Source organism: Clytia hemisphaerica, unplaced genomic scaffold (assembly GCF_902728285.1).
Source record: "Clytia hemisphaerica strain Z4C2 unplaced genomic scaffold, Clytia hemisphaerica genome assembly, whole genome shotgun sequence".
In the NCBI taxonomy this organism is placed as follows: Eukaryota; Metazoa; Cnidaria; class Hydrozoa; order Leptothecata; family Clytiidae; genus Clytia; species Clytia hemisphaerica.
The window spans coordinates 53,134-74,257 of NW_027103247.1; the positions used below are offsets into that span (position 1 = coordinate 53,134).

General features: G+C 37.0%; 1 protein-coding gene across 2 annotated transcripts in view; it reads left to right on the top strand.

The window, feature by feature from the left end:
* The window catches only part of LOC136815719 (uncharacterized), a 50,241-nt gene that overhangs the window by 12,890 nt on the left and 16,227 nt on the right, over positions 1-21,124 (top strand). For both annotated transcript variants that reach the window (XM_067072201.1, XM_067072265.1), the window contains exon 3: positions 20,629-20,876. In XM_067072201.1, the coding sequence (XP_066928302.1) occupies positions 20,629-20,876 (248 nt within the window). The remainder of the gene's footprint in view (positions 1-20,628; positions 20,877-21,124) is intronic.

Below are 21,124 nucleotides of genomic sequence, written 5' to 3' on the forward strand. Positions count from 1 at the left end.
GGATGAAAAGGTGGCTGGCTTTTTCATATAGGTGAAAGGAGAATTTTTGTTATTCAATTTGTACGGGTGAAAATCGTTTATATTGGTTAGGGTCAGAATCAGTTAGGGTAAGGGTTGACGCTCAAGATTCAAAATAGGGTTGGGAATAGCATTGGTAGGGAAATGTAAGGCCCAAGGCTCAAGACTCATGGCACTGGTAAGGGCATCCTTAGGGTTTGACCAACCTTGATATGTTAATATTCATAGGTCTGTAAAATAAACATTTCAAGTAAATTTGCGAATTCGAATTCCTGCCGTGGCATCGTGGTTTGGTGGAAGCGTACGGAGCTTCTAAACCAAGAGTACGTTTCACTAGTGGGTTCGAAGCCTACACGGAACTTAACTATGGCAAATTACGGAATATCAAATTTGAATTATGAAAATGAAAAGAGTCCAACTTAAAAACATCCTAACTAAAGGTTCAGATCAAAGATAGAAAAATGGAAGATCTACTCTCACTCGTAAGAAGCCACAACTGGGTGAAAGAAAACTATTATTGAAAAGAAGCCATCAAAAATTGTAAGAAAAGTCTATATTGTAAAAAGGGAACAGAGATGTGAGAATTATCAGCCTTGAAACCATAAAAAATGTATCAGGTGTCCTTCCAATTTAAAAATGTATCACCAAGACATTTAAAAATTAGCAACTGACATTACTGTACCCGTCTAATATTTTAGCCTAGCCTAGAGTCTGCAAAAAGCCAAAACAAAAACTTAATCTCTCCAAAGTTCTCCAAACCAGCAAAATAATATAATAACTGCAGGGTTTATTATTTATAGAATAATATACCAACCAGGTTCAACTAGAGGGGGGACTCATGCCCAAGTCAGGTTTTGAATGGCTAAAGCTTGGGAAAAAGGTTACAAAATTTTGACTTTAAATGAGCTTTGAAAGTTTAAAAAATAGACCTTTTCGCCTTTCCATCAGCCATGCATTTTGAACTATTTGCAAAAATACAGGAACGAAAAAGCCGAGTTTACGCAAAGTTTACAAAGATTTTTAAAAAAAGCTAAAAGATGGAGTTTCTTGATTAAAAAAGAAATATTTACAAAAAAAGCCTTTTAGAGATAGCATATGCTGTTAAATGTTTTTGTCAGAAAATCGAAATGTTTGCAAACAGATGAAGGCTTAATAGTAGATGGCATAAAATCGCTCTATTATTTTGGTCAAAGCACTTGTTATACATTTTTGGAAAGCTAAGGGGTAGGGGAATCAAAATTACTTAGGCTCCAATTTTTTTCAGACACTTTGGTGTGATTTTTGGACAAATATGACGGTCTCAGGCAAAAATCATAGGGCCAAAAATGAATGAAAATTTTAGCTTGAGAAAACGAAGACCTGTTGTATATTTTTGGAAAGCTCTTAAAAAATTAAGATTAGAGATATATTGCAAGTGTAGGTGATTTCTGTACCAAACTCGAGATACTAACCCTTGAAAACAGTGTTTGTCCAGTTTTTTCGCTTTTTGAAGCTCAATATCTTCAGCTTCTGAAATCACCTTTTTTTTTTTTTACATTATCAAGTTATTTTTGCTCCCTTTACATTTTCAAGTTACTTTTTCGTTATGTTAGTGAGTTATGTCCGACCGGTCCCGATGAAAATGAATATTTGTATAATCAGACGTCAAAATCTGAAAACGAAGTCTGAAAATCGAACACCCGAAAAGAAAATGCTATTTTAGAAGAACAATCCAGCCAATGTCAAAAACATTACATTACCAGCGTTTTCACCCTCCTCTGCATTAGAATTTGAATATTTTTCGTCATATCATATGAATGTTAAACCAAAAGTTAAAAAAAGAAAAATCTAAATTGCACAAAATGTTTATCATTTTAGCTTAGAGGTGTATGCTTAGTGAAATCATGAAGCCATATTTAGATTGCTAAACTGATTCCAAGCTGTAAAAGTAACTCGAAAATGTAAAGGAAGGAAAAATAACTCGAGAACATAAAAGACGAAAAAAAAATCGAGTTAAAACACGAAATAACTTATAAGAATGAAAAAAAAAAACCGATTTTATAAAGTTAAGAGATAACTCGGACATTTAAAGGAAAAAAATAACTCAAAAATTTAAAGGAACGCCAAAATTACTCGAGAATCTACAGGAAGGAAAATAACTCAAAATTTAAAAGAACCAAATTAAACCGAGTTAAAAAACAAAAAATAACGCGAAAATTTGAAGGTAGGAAAAATACTCGAGTTAAAATACCAGAAATAACTCGAAATTTTAAAGTCACGAAAAAATGAGTTACGAGATTGAGAATGATGTCATGGAAGGTACAAAATAACGTCAAAATTTCCGAAAAATGACGTCATAGCTTCCGAAAAATGACGTCACAACTCGATCTTTTCGTAACTCGGTTTTTTAACTCGAGAAAAATAACTCGGGATTTCCGAGTCTCGTTAAAGCCAGAATAACAACACTTTTATCGAGTACCGTGAAAAGCACAGGTCGAAATCATATATCGACGCTGTGCCGACGAATCGAGATTCTATTCAACGCGCAATCAACGAAGACAAAAGTATCCATGACGACCATCCAAGATCTTGGATGAAGTTCAAAGTTGATATTATTATTCCCGTCGTTGAAAACACAACTAAAAAGTATCATCAATGCTTTTTAAAAAGAGTCAGTGATAGAGAATCATAACATAAAGTCTTTCTATTATTTCGATTCAACTAAAGTGACATTTCCATAATTAATAGTTTAGTAATTACTGTTATACATTTGGGGATCATGTAAAAGATTTCTTTCGAAAGAAACTCACTTCAATTACACTTGGAGGTTTTTGGGGAATTCGTAAATAGTAAACTGTATACTTAACAGTCTGCTAGACATTAATAAGGTAATATTTGCTCTTCATCTTTGATTTTTTCTACAGTGATTAGATTGACACATGCGCAATAAAATTTATATTATTGGTCTTCGGAGGTTAATATATTCTTTGAAAACTTTGGATTTCCGAGTCTCGTTAAAGCCAGAATAACAACACTTTTATCGAGTACCGTGAAAAGCACAGGTCGAAATCATATATCGACGCTGTGCCGACGAATCGAGATTCTATTCAACGCGCAATCAACGAAGACAAAAGTATCCATGACGACCATCCAAGATCTTGGATGAAGTTCAAAGTTGATATTATTATTCCCGTCGTTGAAAACACAACTAAAAAGTATCATCAATGCTTTTTAAAAAGAGTCAGTGATAGAGAATCATAACATAAAGTCTTTCTATTATTTCGATTCAACTAAAGTGACATTTCCATAATTAATAGTTTAGTAATTACTGTTATACATTTGGGGATCATGTAAAAGATTTCTTTCGAAAGAAACTCACTTCAATTACACTTGGAGGTTTTTGGGGAATTCGTAAATAGTAAACTGTATACTTAACAGTCTGCTAGACATTAATAAGGTAATATTTGCTCTTCATCTTTGATTTTTTCTACAGTGATTAGATTGACACATGCGCAATAAAATTTATATTATTGGTCTTCGGAGGTTAATATATTCTTTGAAAACTTAACCTCTGATACTCAGGGTATTTATCGAGGTCTCAATCACTTTTTCAAAAAATACTGAGCTTGAAAAAAAATAATGCAGTTGTTCAACCAATCATCAAAACAACAAAAGCGCGCGTTAGGTCATTTAATCTCATGGTTGATTGAAATTCGATTGCCGTTTTTGCTTATACGTTAATTTGTAATTTCCTGCGAACTTGTAATTTCCCCTAAAAGTGAAATTTTCATCGTTTGGAAATCCATCACCTTTTTCGACTTTCTCACTAACTTCAAAGGAATACTATTCAATTAAACCCCGATTTGCGTTTCTATGACTTTTTTGAGACCTCTTTTTAAATTTTCAGATTGATTTCCAGTGTTCAGTTGACGTCTCTCAGAATTGTTAGAATTTCAATCCAAACCACGAGATTAACCAGGAATCCCATATGCTTGTTTTCGTGAAATTCTGGATAAATTACCCTCGGTCAAATTTCGAAATGTTTTAAATTTCCCTCGTTGCACTCGGGTCCCCTTTTGTTATCACAATTGCTGCTCCTCCATCTTCTGTTCCTGATGATGCTGAGCCATCGGAGTAGATGATGATGTCAGCGTTTGTGTTTCTTATCATTGTGTAAGCTGCTGTTTTCTTTAAGTCCTTACCATCTTCACGACTTGTGATTCCTTCTAGTACTGATGCGATCTCCAAGTTGGGTGTTGATTCCCAGGGTTTGGTTGTGAAGTATTCTAGTGGAGCTCTGTTTTGTAGAGAATTTGGTAAGGTTGACGACAGTTTATGTGTGATAGTGCTCTCCAATTAGTTTTTTTACGCTTGTGTGTCACGGGGCCATTGAGAGCAATTCTTCTTGGATGGTCTTCTGGCAGGCGCGCTGCTTTTTCCGACGATCTTAGGATCGATCGTTTTAGTTGTGTTTGTAGACTTGGAAGGCCACATTCCAGTCGTAATGCTTCCTTTGGTGTTGCCAGGTACTGGCCTGTGACCAGGCGTAGTGCTTTGTTTTGAGCAGTTTCGAGGCGTTCAATGTGTGTTTTGGCTGTGCTGGGTACCCATGCGAAATTGGCATAATCGGATACGCTGTTTACCAGTGCTGTCAGTATTTTTGTCAGGTGTTCTTTCCTCCAGCCCCACTCCGTGTTGGATACAGCCCCTATGATCCTTTGTTTGCTCTTGATCTTTTCTGTCACAAAGTCTACATGTGGTCCAAAGTGTAGATTTCTGTCTAGTATGACACCGAGTAGTCTGGGATTTCTTACTTTTTTAACGACGGTGTCATTGATAATGATCTCGGGTAGCCAATTTGCTTCTTTTACCCAAGTGCTGAAGAACGATGTTTCGCTCTTGCCTGCGTTTAAAGAGATTTTCCATTTCTTCGACCATTCCACGACTACGTTAACGGTCGCTTGGGCGATGGATTGAGCTTCTTCCTTCGTGTCAGCTGTCGCTAAGGCTGAGACATCATCTGCAAACATTGCGTTTAGGGTTTCTTGTGGTAATATTTTTGCAAGTTCGTTTATATAAAAGAGGAAGAGGATTGGAGAGAGGACCGATCCTTGTGGTAAGCCTTGCCTTATCGTTCTTCTTCGGCTCGTCGTTCCATTAAATGATACACTGGCTTGGCGGTTTTCGAGGAATCTGTAGAGCCACTTGACATATTTGCTGGGTATACTTTGCTCCAATAGGGTTGTGAGGAGGCGTTCTCTTCAGACTGTGTCATAAGCTGTGCTGAAGTCTAGTAACACCAGTACTGAGCGTTGCATAAATCCGTCATGTATTGCTTGTATTACTCGGTTGATTTGGTCATCGCATCCCCTTCCTTTGCGGAAGCCAGCTTGTTGATGGTTTTACAGGTTGTTGGTTTCTGCTAGGTGGTAAAGTCTTTCCCCGATCATTCTTTCGAATAGTTTCGAGATGCATGAGGTTAGGCTTATTGGTCTGAATGATCCTAGTTCGCTTGCTGGTTTGTTAGCCTTCAGAAGAGGGAGAATTGTTGCTAATCTCCATACTTGTGGGACAGTCGACTGGAGAAAGGAGATGTTATTAATGTCTAGAAGTTCTTGTTGTGCTTTCTGGCCCAGTTCTTGTAGGAAGGTTGGGGGGATATCATCCGGTCCTGGGGCGTCTTTCCTCTTCATCTTTGAGCTTGCTTTGCGGAGTTCTGCTAGTGTGAATTCACAGCTGTATTCATTATCTACCGTTGCGGCTTCCAGGCTTCTTTTCAGGTTTCTGTTTAATGTACGTTCGTCTTTTGAGAAGGTATGTCTGCTTACACCGGCGTAGTGTTGGATGAATATGTCCGCTTTCTTCTTGTTTGATGTGATTATCCGTCCTTTATGTTTCATCGCCTCGTTTGGAGAGTTGCTTTCAGGGCAACCTTTCAGGGATTTTACCAGCCTCCAAATTTTGCTCTCATCATCGTCTGCCATAGCTGATTCTAGGATTTCCTGCCAACTGTCTTCTCGAGCTTTCTTTATCGACTCTGCAGCTTCTCTACACGCGTCTAGCCATGCCTGTCTTTGGTTTTTGACGTCTTTCCTGAGTCGATTTCTTTTTCTCAGGGCTTTCCTGACAGTTGGGGTCATGTAGATTTTTTCTGTTTTGCGGGGTTTTGTTTTCCCCACCAGTGACCTCGCTTTTTCGATGAGTAGGTTGGTGAATCTTGATGCTCTTTTCAGTAGGTTAGGTTCGTTTTCGAAGTTTGTGACTGCCACTTCTACAGCGTTTCTGAATAATGACCAATCTACACCGTTTCTTTTCCATCTACTTTTCATTCCTCCCACAGTTTGGTGTGTTATCTTGTCGTTTACAGTAATTTTGATGGGAAGGTGGTCTGAGGAACCAATTTGATCACCGACTTTCCAATTGCACTTGTTCTCCCATTTCTTCCCCACTAGTGATATGTCCGGGGTGCTTTCGTTTCCTGTGCTTGGGTTCACTCTTGTTGGTGTGCCGTCATTAATTATTGATAGGCCGTTTTCGTAGGCCCATGATTCGATGTCTTCACCTCTAGTGTCTGGGGGTTGGATTAGATCCCATAAGATGGAGTGACCGTTTAGGTCTCCAACAATAATGGCTTCTTCGGGGGTTGGAATATTGTCTGGTTTGCAATCAATTGTCTGACCTGTGCTGTTGATTGGAGGCACGTATACGTTTGTGATAGTTATCCAGTTCTTCTTTTTGAGTTGCACTTTCAATGTGGTTGACTCTGTTGCGTCAGTTGAGCTTTTTTGACCACAATCGAAGATGATCGTATCTTTTACATATGATATCAAGCCTCCTCCTTTCGTGCCCTGTCTATCAGCTCGTTGTGTTGGTTTATAGCCAAGGATTTTGGGAATGTTGTTGTTGTTGTTGTTGTTGAGTGATATTCCACGTTTGACAGGAATATGTCAACCGACTGCGCACCATTGTATTTAGGAGATATACCCATATCTTTCGATTGTGCAGTTTTTTACTCATTCGGTTGTACTTGTTTTGAGCAACAGCTATTCTTAAGTCAATCTCTGTTAAAGGTTGATTGAAGTGTATGTCGTCTCCAAGATATCTGAACAATTCAACAATTTCGATGACTTGATCATTTTTAAGCGTAACGATAGATTGAGGATACTCATCTTGGTTTTGAGATTTGAAATTTATTATCATCGTTTTGGTTTTCTTGGCGTTTATTTGGAGGTGTTTCATTGAGGACTTTCAGTCCTTTTTCTAAGTTTGAAATTCTTTCGAATGCAAGTTTTAAGTCGTCAGCGTAACCGGCCCAGTCAACAGTGTGTTCACCGTAATAGCCTTTGGCTCTTTCATCTCTGGTTGTAGCAGTGGCACGAATTATGTACTTCAGTTTAAGAAATTTAACATTGTTCTCTCCATAGTTTTGCATTAACACACGCATGACATAATCCATATAAAGGTTGTATAGTGATGGGAGTTTGTGCTAATGATGTTGTTTTTTTATGATACAATGATTCGAGCAAATTTATTAGGGTAGGCTCAACTTGCTCAGGAAATCTCTGGTAGATGGATTCGAAGAGCCAATTTCTTACAACGTGGTCGAACGCGGAGCTCAAATCGACGAATAGGAGATAGTCCGAGATTTGTTGAAGTCTTTTTGTCACATATATGCCGTCTGCGGTTCCTCCATCCCGTCTAAATCCTTGCTGCTGGTCGGTCAGTCTTTAAGTCTATTCAAGATTATTATCACCATGATTTTACAAAGACTTGATCCTACTTGTAAACCCGTGCGATTCCGATGGTCACCTATTGCACCATGATATAGATCTCGTCGTCCTTTTATGAAGAAGTAGCGATTCGAGCTCTGATAGTAGGTCAAGAGGGATGAACTCGCAGGTAATTTGTTGCAATACTAGCGGGGGGGTACCAAGTCAGCTACTGGACCATAGGGTACTAACTTGATTTTTGGATTTTTTTCCAAAAAACTAGACCACCACCCTTTTTAGTACACTGTACTAACTTGTGGAGGAAAGTTAGTACAGTCTTGATTTGACACCACCCTTTCAGTACACCGGATTTTTCATACCACCTTTTCAGTACACTGTACTAGCTGTTTTTCGATCAGATAAGTTTAGAAACCACCCCTTATAGTGCACTGTTCTAATTTCTTCTCGGCCAGAATAGTTTAATTCCCACCATATACAAGGGATTCGAAGCATTTTGCTAAGAAAAGCACCAAATTATATAAAAGGAAAGATTTGAATATAAAAATATTTGAATCCTTGTAGTGCAAACACTGAAACAATGAAACATACAAAGTCATTCGAATACAGTGAAATTAGCTGAAATTAGCACGTCAAAACACTCAAATCCAACTTTGAGTTATTTCCCTTCTTACTCTTGTCTCCCGAATAGACGGGGGGTCCGAATAAGCAGGGGGCCCGAATAAGCAGGGGGTAGGAAAAGTTTCAAAATTCTAATAAGCGGGGGGATGGAATAAGAGGGGGGGGTAATTTAAAGTCAGAATTTTTTTAACTGATATCAATTTCAACAACAAAAATAAAACTTTAACAAATGAAAACGTAAAATAAGAACCAATACTAACAACAAGACGACTTAAAGTCGAAAATTTCGCATAATATTTGAACATAAACGATCAGCATTATGCATTATATATTTTGAATGAAGCGTTACACAAAAAATACACATTGTATTACAGGTCGTAAATACCCTGTTTTCTTATGAAAAATCTCAATCCATTAAGAACAAAAAGATTCCTAAAAAAAATCAAATTGTGATTTATTTCAGATTTTTGTCGAAAATTTTTTTAAATTCTCAATTTTTTTGGTCAATTTTCGAGAAAATTTTTCGAAAATTTTTCTATGGGAAGAATAAAAAACTTGCCCCAAAGTTTCAAGTTTTTTGGCTTAAAATTTTTATTTTATGAAGGGGTGTAGGGGTATGTTTGGTAGTTTTCTGGATAGTATATTGTACTATGTAAGGGGGGTGTTGGGGTATATCTGGCAGTTTGCTTGATAGTATATTGTATTATACAGGGGGTGTCAGGGTGTATTTGGGAGTTTGCTGGATAGTACTGGATAGTATATTGTAAAATATAGGGGGTGTTGGGGTGTTTTTGGGAGTTTGCTGGATAGTACCTATTTTGCACATTTTGTACTATAGGGGTGGGTGGGTGTTTAAAATCGAAATTTGCTACAAAGTACTGATACATGCCGCTGTTTTGTACATGGACTCCCCCCTGAAACAGTAGAATTTTCTAAAATTGAGAAAATGGCTTGTCAGAAAAATCTGTTGTATACTATCTTCACTTTTTGATATGAATGATGGCGCACCACCATCAAAATCATAGGCAAAAAACAGTTGAGTTGTTGAGCTCCAGCTTCTGGACTAGAAAATGGCAGGGTAAAAACTAGCCAACTTTATAAGCTTTAAAGAAATAATACTCCTTGAGATTAAAATTTGGCTATTTTTGCAAAAGATTTCCAAAATCTCAATGCAATAATCCATATGAAAATATATTAAGAAAAGCTTTAACTTAAGGATACAGACTTTGGTCGAGATTTATTTACCACTGTCACTCAAATTTTCCCACCAGATACAAATTGACTTAAACCTCACTTATAAAGTAATACAATTATTCTTCTGATGATGTAAAAGACCTTTAAAATTATTTATTTAACTATTTCTAGGTTGACCGTAAACCTTACAAAATCATAAAATAAATGTTTACACACAAGTGAAAGTAGTATATACGTGCTAAAAACAGTAAAATAATCAATATTATACGTAATCGATTAATGGCCCTTCAAGCAAATCAAACAATGACTCCTTTGTACCGTCAACTGCTCTAACTTGGGACGATTGGTCGAAACATGGGACTGTTGCATATCTGGTCTGTATTTTCATACTGTATTTTCTTACTGTAAAATCGAAAGAGAAATCCTGTATTTTTTAATACGCCGTTCCTTAACTCAAATCAAATGACTTTGGAGGTTTGGTGAAATGGTGGCCAAATTGCCGTACCATGTTTTGTCAGATAGTCCTAAGCTAGAGCAGTTGACGGTAACTATTTAAACTGCATCCCATTAAACAAACCCTCCCTAATCTCTTGCTGGTTATCCCGTGAAAAATATATAGGGGAAAGATTCCAGAAAAGCAACAAGAATCTTTGTACGGAAATGGGAATCTTATACAAAACAACGGTACCACTGGAGTTTTTTATATATCAAAATGAAAATCCAGATTAGCAAAAGGTGTATCAAGATTGGTGAAGTTTAATTGCAGCTCGATTAGTTTGATTTGTTACCTTGTTGCTCATTCTTTTTACATTCCAACGACTGATTAGCAGACGCCCACGCTAAACCATAAAGAGCAGGCCAATATCTATCATCCTATTGGGGAGGAAAATCTGGAAAAACTTACTTACCAAACCCATCGAACACCAATCAAACTTCATCGGACACCAATAAAAACTGTCATCAAACTTATATATGGTAATCAAAAACATTTCTTACCAAGTAAGGTTCGGTAATCGAACAGCTATCGTTTAGGTAATCGAACAGCTATCGTTTGATTTCGATGGATACTGTGAAGTCGGGGTATAACTTGCATCAGTGGAGGGAAACTTACATATAGCCATCAAAATTACAAAACAAAAGAACTGCGCAGCTCTGCTCGAAGCTCTACTCTACCATTTAACTTCATTTGAGGGGCTATGCATTAGCCTCCACTGACGCAAGTTACCCGATCTCACGGTAGTTTGGACAGTTCGATTACGAAAATGATCGCTGAATTTCAATTAACTTGATTTCTAAAACATACTTCCTAAAACTGACTGTTTGTCACAAATGGTTTCACTATTAACACATTACTATCTGGTGAAAAAAGGAAAATAAGATCATACCTGCGCTGTTTGTAGTTTTAGTGAAGAAGAGGCAGGGTTTTATGTTGTTGTTGTGAAAAAGTAACTCTTTTAATTCTACTTATCTACTGAGCATTATCAATTTATTGGTGCATTCAGTAACTACACAAACATAAAATACTTAGTAGTAAATGAATAATAAACCTCTTTGAATACCCTACAAAAGGCCAGAAAACATGATAAAAATTGATACAGCAGCAGCAAGTTTCAAAAGGAAGATGATAAAAATTTACCGTCAGTCGAACATGGTTTTTTTTCCTATCTACGATTTTGTGTTTCCGGGGGTTTTGTTGTTTCGAATTGATTAACTAACAGTTAGGTAGGATCAGGGTTGCTAGTAACGGCTTGTCACTGTGCCGGGTGCATACTCGGCGCCTTGGGCCCCGCAGGGTTGCTAGTAACGGCTCGAATTTCAGTCAGGTTAAAAAAGGGGCAATTTTACCCATATTATAATAACACTAGCCGTCCCGGCGTCGTCCGAGACGACTTCTTACTCCTTTTAATACGCTCGCTTTCGCTTTTCTATTTTTCAGAAACTTGTAGGGATTTGTATACAAATGTACTTATTTTGCGAGAAGAAATGTTCTTAGATTTAGGCCTTTTTCGTAAAAATTGACGTTTAAAATTTTTAAGGGGACACTAAAATTAATGCACATTAAAAAATATGGTGAAAGTATTTTTAGTTGAATTTTGATTTTTTTGAATTTCTCCTTATTAAATTGTATAAATTTGTCATAATTTCTTTTGTTGAAAACCTTCAAACAATAATGTTCTTGACTCGCTAAAAATAATGCTCATGCAAATATTGGTGAAAATTGAGTTAAAAATTTCTCGCGAGAAATCGGTCATACTTTAAACGTGCTTTTTTTTGGGTTTTTGGGAGAGGAAAGACTATTATTTTCCTCACGCAAGGATGAAGATAAAAAACAAATAGAAATTCAAATTCAGTATTAGAGGTACTTGGCAACACCGATCACTTCAAAGACCACAGTGCTTTACGGTGGAATATAAAGAGTGCCTTTTTTCAATACCTCTTAACAGAGTCAACAATTATTTAACAATTAAACTCAATGCGTAAGTAAAAGCGTTTTCATTTTGCTATCTCAATAGAACAAAAAATAGCAAACATTGATTAAAAAATTTCATAATTGAATTGGGAATAAGTCATCAACTTTTCTCATATTGTCAAGTCCATTAAATTGAAATGTTTTTATCAGAGTATCAAATAGAAGGGAAATGTCATCGGAGCTTTATTAATCTCAAGGGTAATCATAAACATGATGTCTTTTTGAAAACTCAAATTTTGTCTTCGACGTATTCCCATGTGAATCAAAATTATTTCATAACCGACATAAACTTTTTTTTTTTAAAACTATAAATTATGCTGATAGTGCTATTGCACAGTCAGTTGTGTTTCTCCATCAAGGAGAAATGTGCTCTCTTGAATGGAAGTGCACTTGGCGAATAGAATTGAATATACAATCAAAAAGGCGCGAAAAAAATTGCCGTGTATTTAAAAATCGCTAGCGAAAAAGCCTCATGCGAGAATGGGAGAGTTCCGATTTAAGCGTATTATAATATAGATTACCCCCGTCTTTTTAGTCATTCTATAAGTATTTACAAATTGTGTGTTTTGCTGTGTGAGTGTGGCTCAACGGATAGCGCGCTGGGTTTCTGAATAGAAACCCTTTCATTTGGTGGGTTCGAATCCTGGTCGGGTCGATATTTGGAGAAAGTTTGAAATATCAAATTCATAGAAAAGTTAGTAGAAATCAGAAAACAAGTCTCAGAAAGTCAGAAAATAGAAAAGGAGATAGAGAGATAGGAAGTAGAAAAACAGAAGAGTGATGTTCGATTGACGGTCAATTTCTATCACCTTCCGTTTCAAAAGCAGCCATTAATGATTAAAAAGTTCTCACGATGAATGTTTACAAAAATGTAGAAAGTTATGGAGCCGTACGCTCCAAACTGTGGAGCTAATAATACAGTCGTCAAAAAGGCTTGATGTAATTTATTATCTCCACAGTTATCGGACCACTATAAAAACGCGCGAAAATCGTCCGTGGTTAAACGAACGTGTAAAGTGTAAGTTAAATTTAGTAAGTTCGTCCACCGTATCGAGTACTTTCGTTTTCTATTTTTTTTTCCGATGACACCACCGCCGCCGCCGCCGCAGAAAGGCTATCGTAATACTTTCGCTAAGCGAAATTAAAAAGGAGAATTTTAACAAGTTTAAGGTCTATCTACACTGTAATAAAATATTGAATTATAATTTAATTAGCGGGGGGGTCTTAATAGGAGCGGGGGGTGTTTTTTTTTCTCTTAACAATTAGCGGGGGGACGACAAAACCAAATATATTAGAAAACACTGGGAGAAAATCAGTGTACAAATTTGTATCGCTTAACTAGCCTTAACTTGAAGGTCTCAGACCAGCTTGGACAAATAGGACTAGGGCAAATATACATGGGAATTCACTGGGTTTGTGTGTTTTTACAACTGAAATTAAAGTCTGTCCAGATATAATTGGCAGTGGAAACTAGAATGCCTGTAACTTTTGATAGTCAAATATGATTATGGAAATTCTTTTTGCTTGTTTTAGAAAATAAAAAGCGCTATATTTGAATGTATTTTTGGTTGAAAATTCGTGATTTTTAGCGGTTAAATTTGCGATTGTAAAAATTGAGCTTTTTTTCTACTTGTGCTATAACGTTCATTTTTACACCAGTAGTAGTTCAACCTTAGGTTAAGAAGTTTGTTAAATTTCAAGGCGAACAGAAAAGTCCTTCGGAAGATATGGGACCCAAAATCCTCCTTGGTAGCACTTTTCTGTGAAATATCAAATCTCCAACTTATTACTAAAAACGGGGGTTATGTTTTCTTTTTTGAACAGTGCAACTAAAAGTTGGAAAATGTTAAGTGTTGGTGCATTGGTATTATTGGTATCATTGATTATTTCGAGACAAAGTGAAATCACAGTATAATTGTTTTTATTGAAAAGATAAGCATGAACTTATATTGCCTTTGTTATTCTTAAGTCATTAAAGAACTTTGCTAATTCCCAAAACACTAAACACAGTGGTCGTGTTCAGACCTGAAAGTTTAAGTTTAAGGTTTAAGTAGTACTTTGTTGATATGGGAATTCAATTATAATCACTTTTCTTTTGTCATCATCGATTGGCGATCTCGAGGAATCTCCTTTCCTAACTTGAAATCATGTCATCTTCTCTCTTGAGATACTTTGAAACAAAAAAGATTTCAGGGAATCCCTCTGCAAAACACTAATTCGTGTTCGTTGAAGCCATTACTGCTAGAGATGCTCCGAGCGTCTCTAAGTCATAAATTTCACGTTCTTTTTTCTTCATTTACAAAAGGAGCATGCTTTTCACTCGCAAATTCTGATTTCGTCTATTCAGAAAACTGTAACGAAATCGTAAAAACTTTTTTTTTAAACCAGAGGGTGATTCCTTTTTAAACTTTTGTTTAACTAATGAGAAGCGTGCCGTTAAATACAAAAGCAATATAAAAGAAACATGTAGACCTAATTGCTTTAAACCTTGGTCTGAACACGACCAGTTTGGCTATGAGGTCATTAAAGAGATCGTAAAATGTGTTATGATCGAAAAACTGTTTTATCAATCATATCACTACCCCCGTTTTTAGTGAATAAGTTGGAGATTTGATATTTCACAGAAAAGTGCTACTATATCAGGGGGGATCGGGTTCAATAATCCGAAATGATAAGCCGTCGTCGAACATAGAGGTCGTCGTCGCCGCGCATAGAGGCCGTGGTCGGACATAGAGGTCGTCGCCGGACATAGAGGTCGTGGTCGGACATAGAAGTCGTCGTCGTTCATAGAGGTCTCAGCCCAATTTTTTTCAGTCTTTATTTTATAAGTTCTGGTCTGGAAATTTGACAACACAGTCTTCAAAATAACACCTTATCGTATTTGTGTATAGCAAAGTCACGGCAGAACGTCGTCTTCTTCGATAACATAGAGGTCTTGGCCGGACATAGAGGTCGTCGTCGAACATAGAGGTCTTGGCCGGACATAGAGGTCGTCGTCGAACATAGAGGTCTTGGCCGGACATAGAGGTCGTCGTCGAACATAGAGGTCTTGGCCGGACATAGAGGTCGTCGTCGAACATAGAGGTCTTGGCCGGACATAGAGGTCTTGGCCGGACATAGAGGTCGTCGTCGAACATAGAATTCGCCGGGGCGGTTCGCATCAACGAAGGCGGTTTATCATTTGCATGTGTATTTTACAAACTGGTCCTTATTTGCTTAGCCTTAGATTTTACGTCTCAGGACTGAAAATTACTTTTGAAAATTAAAACTTATTAAAAGGTACAATAGTTTCGGAAAATTTTACAAACTGGTCCGTTTAGTACTAAATATCACCTAGAACCGTTTTTCGGTATATTTTGCCTTAATTTAAATTTAAACTGAATTTCCAGGGTGCTTTCCTATTTCAACAAATAGGAAATAGGTGGCTGAACTAAAATTTTGTAAATCAACTTATTGGTAAGCCCAGGAAAAACAGCGGATTGATCTAGAAAAATACTTGCGGTACACATTTTTTATAAGCAACCGGGTTGCTAAGGGCTCAGGCCTCAAAATGGCCCAAAAAATTAAGCAATTTGCTTAGCAATCCTGACGCCTCAAATCCAAATTAGCAACTTTTTTTCCTCAGCAATAAAAAAAACTCGGGCACAATTTTAGAAGAGAGCCTTGCAAACATTCGAAAGATTCCTTTACTGTCCATTTAAATTGAAAAATTGTCGAAAAATTCAAAATTGTGCTTTTCAACTATTTTAAGTTTGAAAATCTTTTGCCCTCCTGGATTTCGAAAAATCCTTAGCGAAAAATGGAATTCTTCGCTTCAAAAATGGAATTGCTTTTTAAAAAATTTGTAGACTAGGAGCTATTGACGCAAACGCCATTTTGACCAAAATTTCAAAATAACAAAAAAACTTTTTAGAGTTGAAAACGAAGTAGCTCGACGCTCGCTTGCTTCTTACTTCGCGCTCGATGGCAATTTCAAGACATCGAGTAAGAAGCATTAGCGAGCGTCGAGCTTGCTTGGCTAAAAACGAAGCGAAGAACCAACAGAAATGCCTACAATGACTTATATTGAAAAAAAAATCATCACCCCATTCATTGATCATTGATTAATTTCCAAAACATCTGAAATCTTCCAGACGACTTTAGAGTCTGGCTGGGCAGAATAAAAATCAGAATGGCCACTTATCTGCGTCATCCAGTCTATCAAAAAGCTCTAAGTGACCTCCAGGCTAATGATCCCGTTGTTCAACGGCGACTTCTATGTCCGGCCAAGACCTCTATGTTCGACGACGACCTTTCGACGACGACCTCTATGTCCGGCCAAGACCTCTATGTCCGGCCAAGACCTCTATGTTCGACGACGACCTCTATGTCCGGCCAAGACCTCTATGTTCGACGACGACCTCTATGTCCGGCCAAGACCTCTATGTTATCGAAGAAGACGACGTTCTGCCGTGACTTTGCTATACACAAATACGATAAGGTGTTATTTTGAAGACTGTGTTGTCAAATTTCCAGACCAGAACTTATAAAATAAAGACCGAAAAAAATTGGGCTGAGACCTCTATGAACGACGACGACTTCTATGTCCGACCACGACCTCTATGTCCGGCGACGACCTCTATGTCCGACCACGGCCTCTATGCGCGGCGACGACGACCTCTATGTTCGACGACGGCTTATCATTTCGGATTATTGAACCCGATCCCCCCTAATACTACTAAGGGGTATTTCGGGTCCCATATCTTCCGAAGAACTTTTCTGTTTGCCTTGAAATTTAACAAATTTCTTAACCTAAGGTTGAACTACCACTGGTGTAAAAATGAACGTTATAGCATAAGTAGAAAAAAAGCTCAATTTTTACAATCGCAAATTTAACCGCTAAAAATCGCGAATTTTTCAACCAAAAATACATGTCAAATATAGCGCTTTTTATTCTCTAAAACAAGCAAAAAGAATTTCCATAATCATATTTGACTATCAAAAGTTACAGGCATTCTTGTTTCCACTACCAATTATATCTGGACAGACTTCAGTACAATGTACTAACTCAATTTAACCTAAAAATACACCACCCCACCAGCTATGGGCCAGTACACTGACTCGGTATCTCCTCTGGCAATACAGCAATATAATTTGGTATATCAATAAGTTCAATGAGTTTCATTTCATTATTTACGTTGCCAGTGAAATGTTTTTCAAAATATGTTTTCAATGTCTCTGGGTCATACGCAGATTTTTGTCCCATAAATTTGAATGTTGAACCATCGGACTTAATGGTTTTGAAGAGTTCTTCAACTTGTCGTTTTGTTACAAACTCGTTTATTTCGTCAGCTTCTTCTTGCGTCTTGAGATTTCTCAATTTCCGTACATGTTTTTGTTAATTATCTTTTTGTATGTCTCTCCATTTCGTGTCGTATCGGATTGGTCACAGAGCAAAGAATTCAGTTCTTCATCGTTTTTCCAGAGTTCTTTTTCGCTGGTCATTTTTAATTTGGGAGGAAGTTGCTCGTATGCAGCTTCCTCAATACTTTTTAAAAGATTCTGTGAAAACACATTTAAGTCTTTATCGAACGGACGATTGATTTCAAGCTTTCAATTCAGATTTTTAACAAATGCTCTTCTAACTGTAAGTATTAGTAGAGACTTAACGTCACATTTTGGTTCGTTCGGTGTTTTGTTGTATCTTCTTCGAGCAATTCTGGTTGTGGGAGTACACATGGTTGCTTTGAGAAGTCGGTGGTCTCTGTCAATATCAATACCTCGGTAAACTCTACAGTTTGTCATATACTTTTGGACGTAAGATTCAGTAAGAATATAACCAAGGACCTTTTCCGTCATTGCTGTACCATGTGTAACGATGTATCGTACGGTGCTTGAAGCAAGTGTTCTAAATACAGAGTTCATGAATACGATAAAATGCTTTTAATCGGTTTCCATTGTCATTACAAAGTGGATCAGTGATTGTTTTCTTTCAGTCAAAGAAGCATATTTTATTCCAAATGGTAGTTGTAGCGTTGAAGTCTCCGACAATGATAAGCTTCTGTTTCTTGTGGATTTTTACGATTGCTTTGTTTGGATTTGAGTAGAACACGAGTTTTTGTTGATCGGTTCCGTCTGCTTCTGATGGTGCGTAGCCGTTTACAACTCGTATATTGAACCCGTTAACCTTTAGATCGATTGCCATTACGCGGCGGTCTGAGAAGTCGGGAGTAGAAATGTAAATATCTTTGTGTATCCGGACAAGTATACCGACACCTGCTTGACGTTTCTTCTTGTATCCTGACCAGTGGAATTCGAATTCTTTACCGGAGTCTAAACGAATTATTTTCACACCAACGTTTCTCCATCATACTTCTTGCAGGCAACAGAATGCGAGTTGAGATTTGGCGACTGCCTTTGCGATGGAATATATCTTTTCCCCATCGTCTTTTTCGGTTCCACTTCGTATGTTAAGGGTTGCGAAGTTACAGGTTTTAAAATTGTTCGTGCGGAAAGTTTTTTTTGGATTTTTTAGTTTTTTTTTTCGCTTTCAGAGGCATTGAAGGTAAAGAGTAAGAAGGATTTAATAGTACTTTTTCGTTCACAAATTCGAATCTATTGATAGTTGTATCGAACGAAATACGTTTTGGTAACTCTTGGCATCCAGCCCACTGACCTTTATATACCCTGGACAAAGCTTCTCAATCCCAGCCAAGCAAAATCTTTGATCGGAGTTTTTTGAAAATTGGTACCCTAATGTCGGCACTACTCGATAGCGGTGTAAATGCATCGAGAGCGCTAGGTCTACTTTTCCTCAAATTCTTTTGATGATGTAGCGGCGTTAGACGTTAATTTTTAACATTGCAATGGCTTCTCCTTGGGTACCAATTCTAAAAAAACTCCAATCAAAGATGGCAGATATTGTTTCGTCCAGGGTTATATAAAGGTCAGTGATCCAGCCAGGGGTTAGGTGAGCATCAATGTCTATTGTCTATTGTACGATATCGTGAGCGATAGGCGGTGTGGATGATTGTAGTAATCAACTACAATTGCTCGGACCCGGTTACCACAACCCCCCGAAAAAGACATTTCGATATGGGAATTCTTGTATCAACATTTGCTGTTTTGAAGACTAAAAAATCATTTTTGCCACACTTTGGCGTTATTTAAGGCTCTAACTGACGTTAGCCAAAAAATGGGCAGTGGCGACGAAAAAGGGTCGATAAAGGCCGACGAGGTAAATCAAAATGAACCAAATAGCAAAGGAAAGTCTATTTTTGAAACACACGCCCTTCTCACAGACCCGGTAGGATTTTTTGATATTGCCATATCTTTTATGGCCGGGGATTTAAATTCTTTTGTTTTCAAATCCGAAAATTCAGTGGGGATGGGAAAAATAGCATAATATTTTGCAGTGAGGATTGCTTTATTTGATTATTTTCAGCGGGGACAAAAATTGGAGGATAATTTTCAAAATTTACAAAAAACCCATTTTCTTCTCCGTGGTTACACCCCAAAGAAATTGTAAAGCCCTCAAAGTTCTATTTTTAAGCTCATTTATAGTAGTGGCCGATAAAATCTGAAAATCTACTTTCTTAAATCATGGTCATATTGCATACCAAAATGTCACAAATATGATGGAGATTTAAAAAAACATTAGAAATATACGTCAAAAATGAGAGATGAATAAAAGCTTTGACCCTTGAAAGCCGTTTTTTGACTAAAAAAAGACGCATTTGCATTATGGGCATGAAACCCTGAAAATTACAAATATTGTTTGGGAATGCATTTCTAGCAAGTATTTGATCAATTGAATCACGGCTCAGCACCTAAATTGCAATTTCAAAGTTTCAGTAAGTTGTGAGCAATAAGCAATAAGGTGTAATAGTGTAGGTTTTAAGGTATAATAGTGTAGGTTTTAAGGTGTAATTTGATTTTAACGTACAGTTTTGAAGAAATTTAGGTACAAATGATCTAATTGTAGCATTAGTAACTTTGCAGCGAATCACTGTTCAAAATTTGAGACCAAAAGGACTATTTTTTATTTATTTCAAGGGGTAAATAGCTAAAATTGCTTTTTTTCACGAAGCAATAAATATTTTCTTAGCAGCTTTTACAAAAAACCACACTCAGGGAAGAAATTCATAGGTAGCCTTGACTCACCAATAAAAAGTTTCCACCCTTACTGTTTTCTCTATCAGGATATAGGGGGTACCTTTTTTGTTGTAGGTTTTCAGGGGTATCCACTGGTATTCAATGTAAAGTCGACTCTTGGAGATTTTGTAAATCTATTAATTTTCAAATGTCCGTTTCCTGGAAAGCTCTCGAAATATCATAATTCAAGACATTTTCATTCAATGTAAAGTTTGAAAATATAGTAAATATAATAGGTATTTCAATTTCGCCCAATGTAACACTTTAAAAATCATATTTTAATCCTCTACACGTATAGTACAGCGCTTAGGCAGATATAAGAAAAGACTCTTGTAAATAGATAGACTGTAATAAGTTAATAGCTCCTGAATTCCTGAAATGGTTCACCTGTGAATGGTTTCACACAGCCACTCTTTTTAAGCTTGATATCACGTGACTATGAAGAGCCGACGAAAACAATAATAAATTCATTTTCATCTTTTTAAGGGTCGAGAAGATTACACCAAAAGAGGTTGCATTCACAGCTGAAGAAACTTCCATTATCTACACTGTTCAATGTTGGAAGATTAAAAATGAAATGAAAATGATTGAATCTGTCAAAAATGTAACATCAACAAACATAAACCAAAAAGCTTGGATACAGTGTGAAGTGGATATCAAAAGTGGATATACATATGAATTCGTTTTCAATACTGACAGAGCTGATGACTCCAAAATCATTGTTCAACTTCCGCGTAAGACTGGAAAATTTATCTAAGGAAAATCATTTTGAAGATTAGGGGCTAGATAGGGGCTCCCCCAGGGGCTGGCGTGACGCGTGAATGACCCTTTTTTCTGTCGTGAATACGTGAATTGGACTTTTTCAACGCGTGAATACGTGAATTGAGATATCCGCGTTAACTTGAAAATAAGATTTTACCAGCGTGAATTCGTGAATCGAGATTTTGAGCGTGAACGTGAAAAGCAAATTATTGTCTAAAAC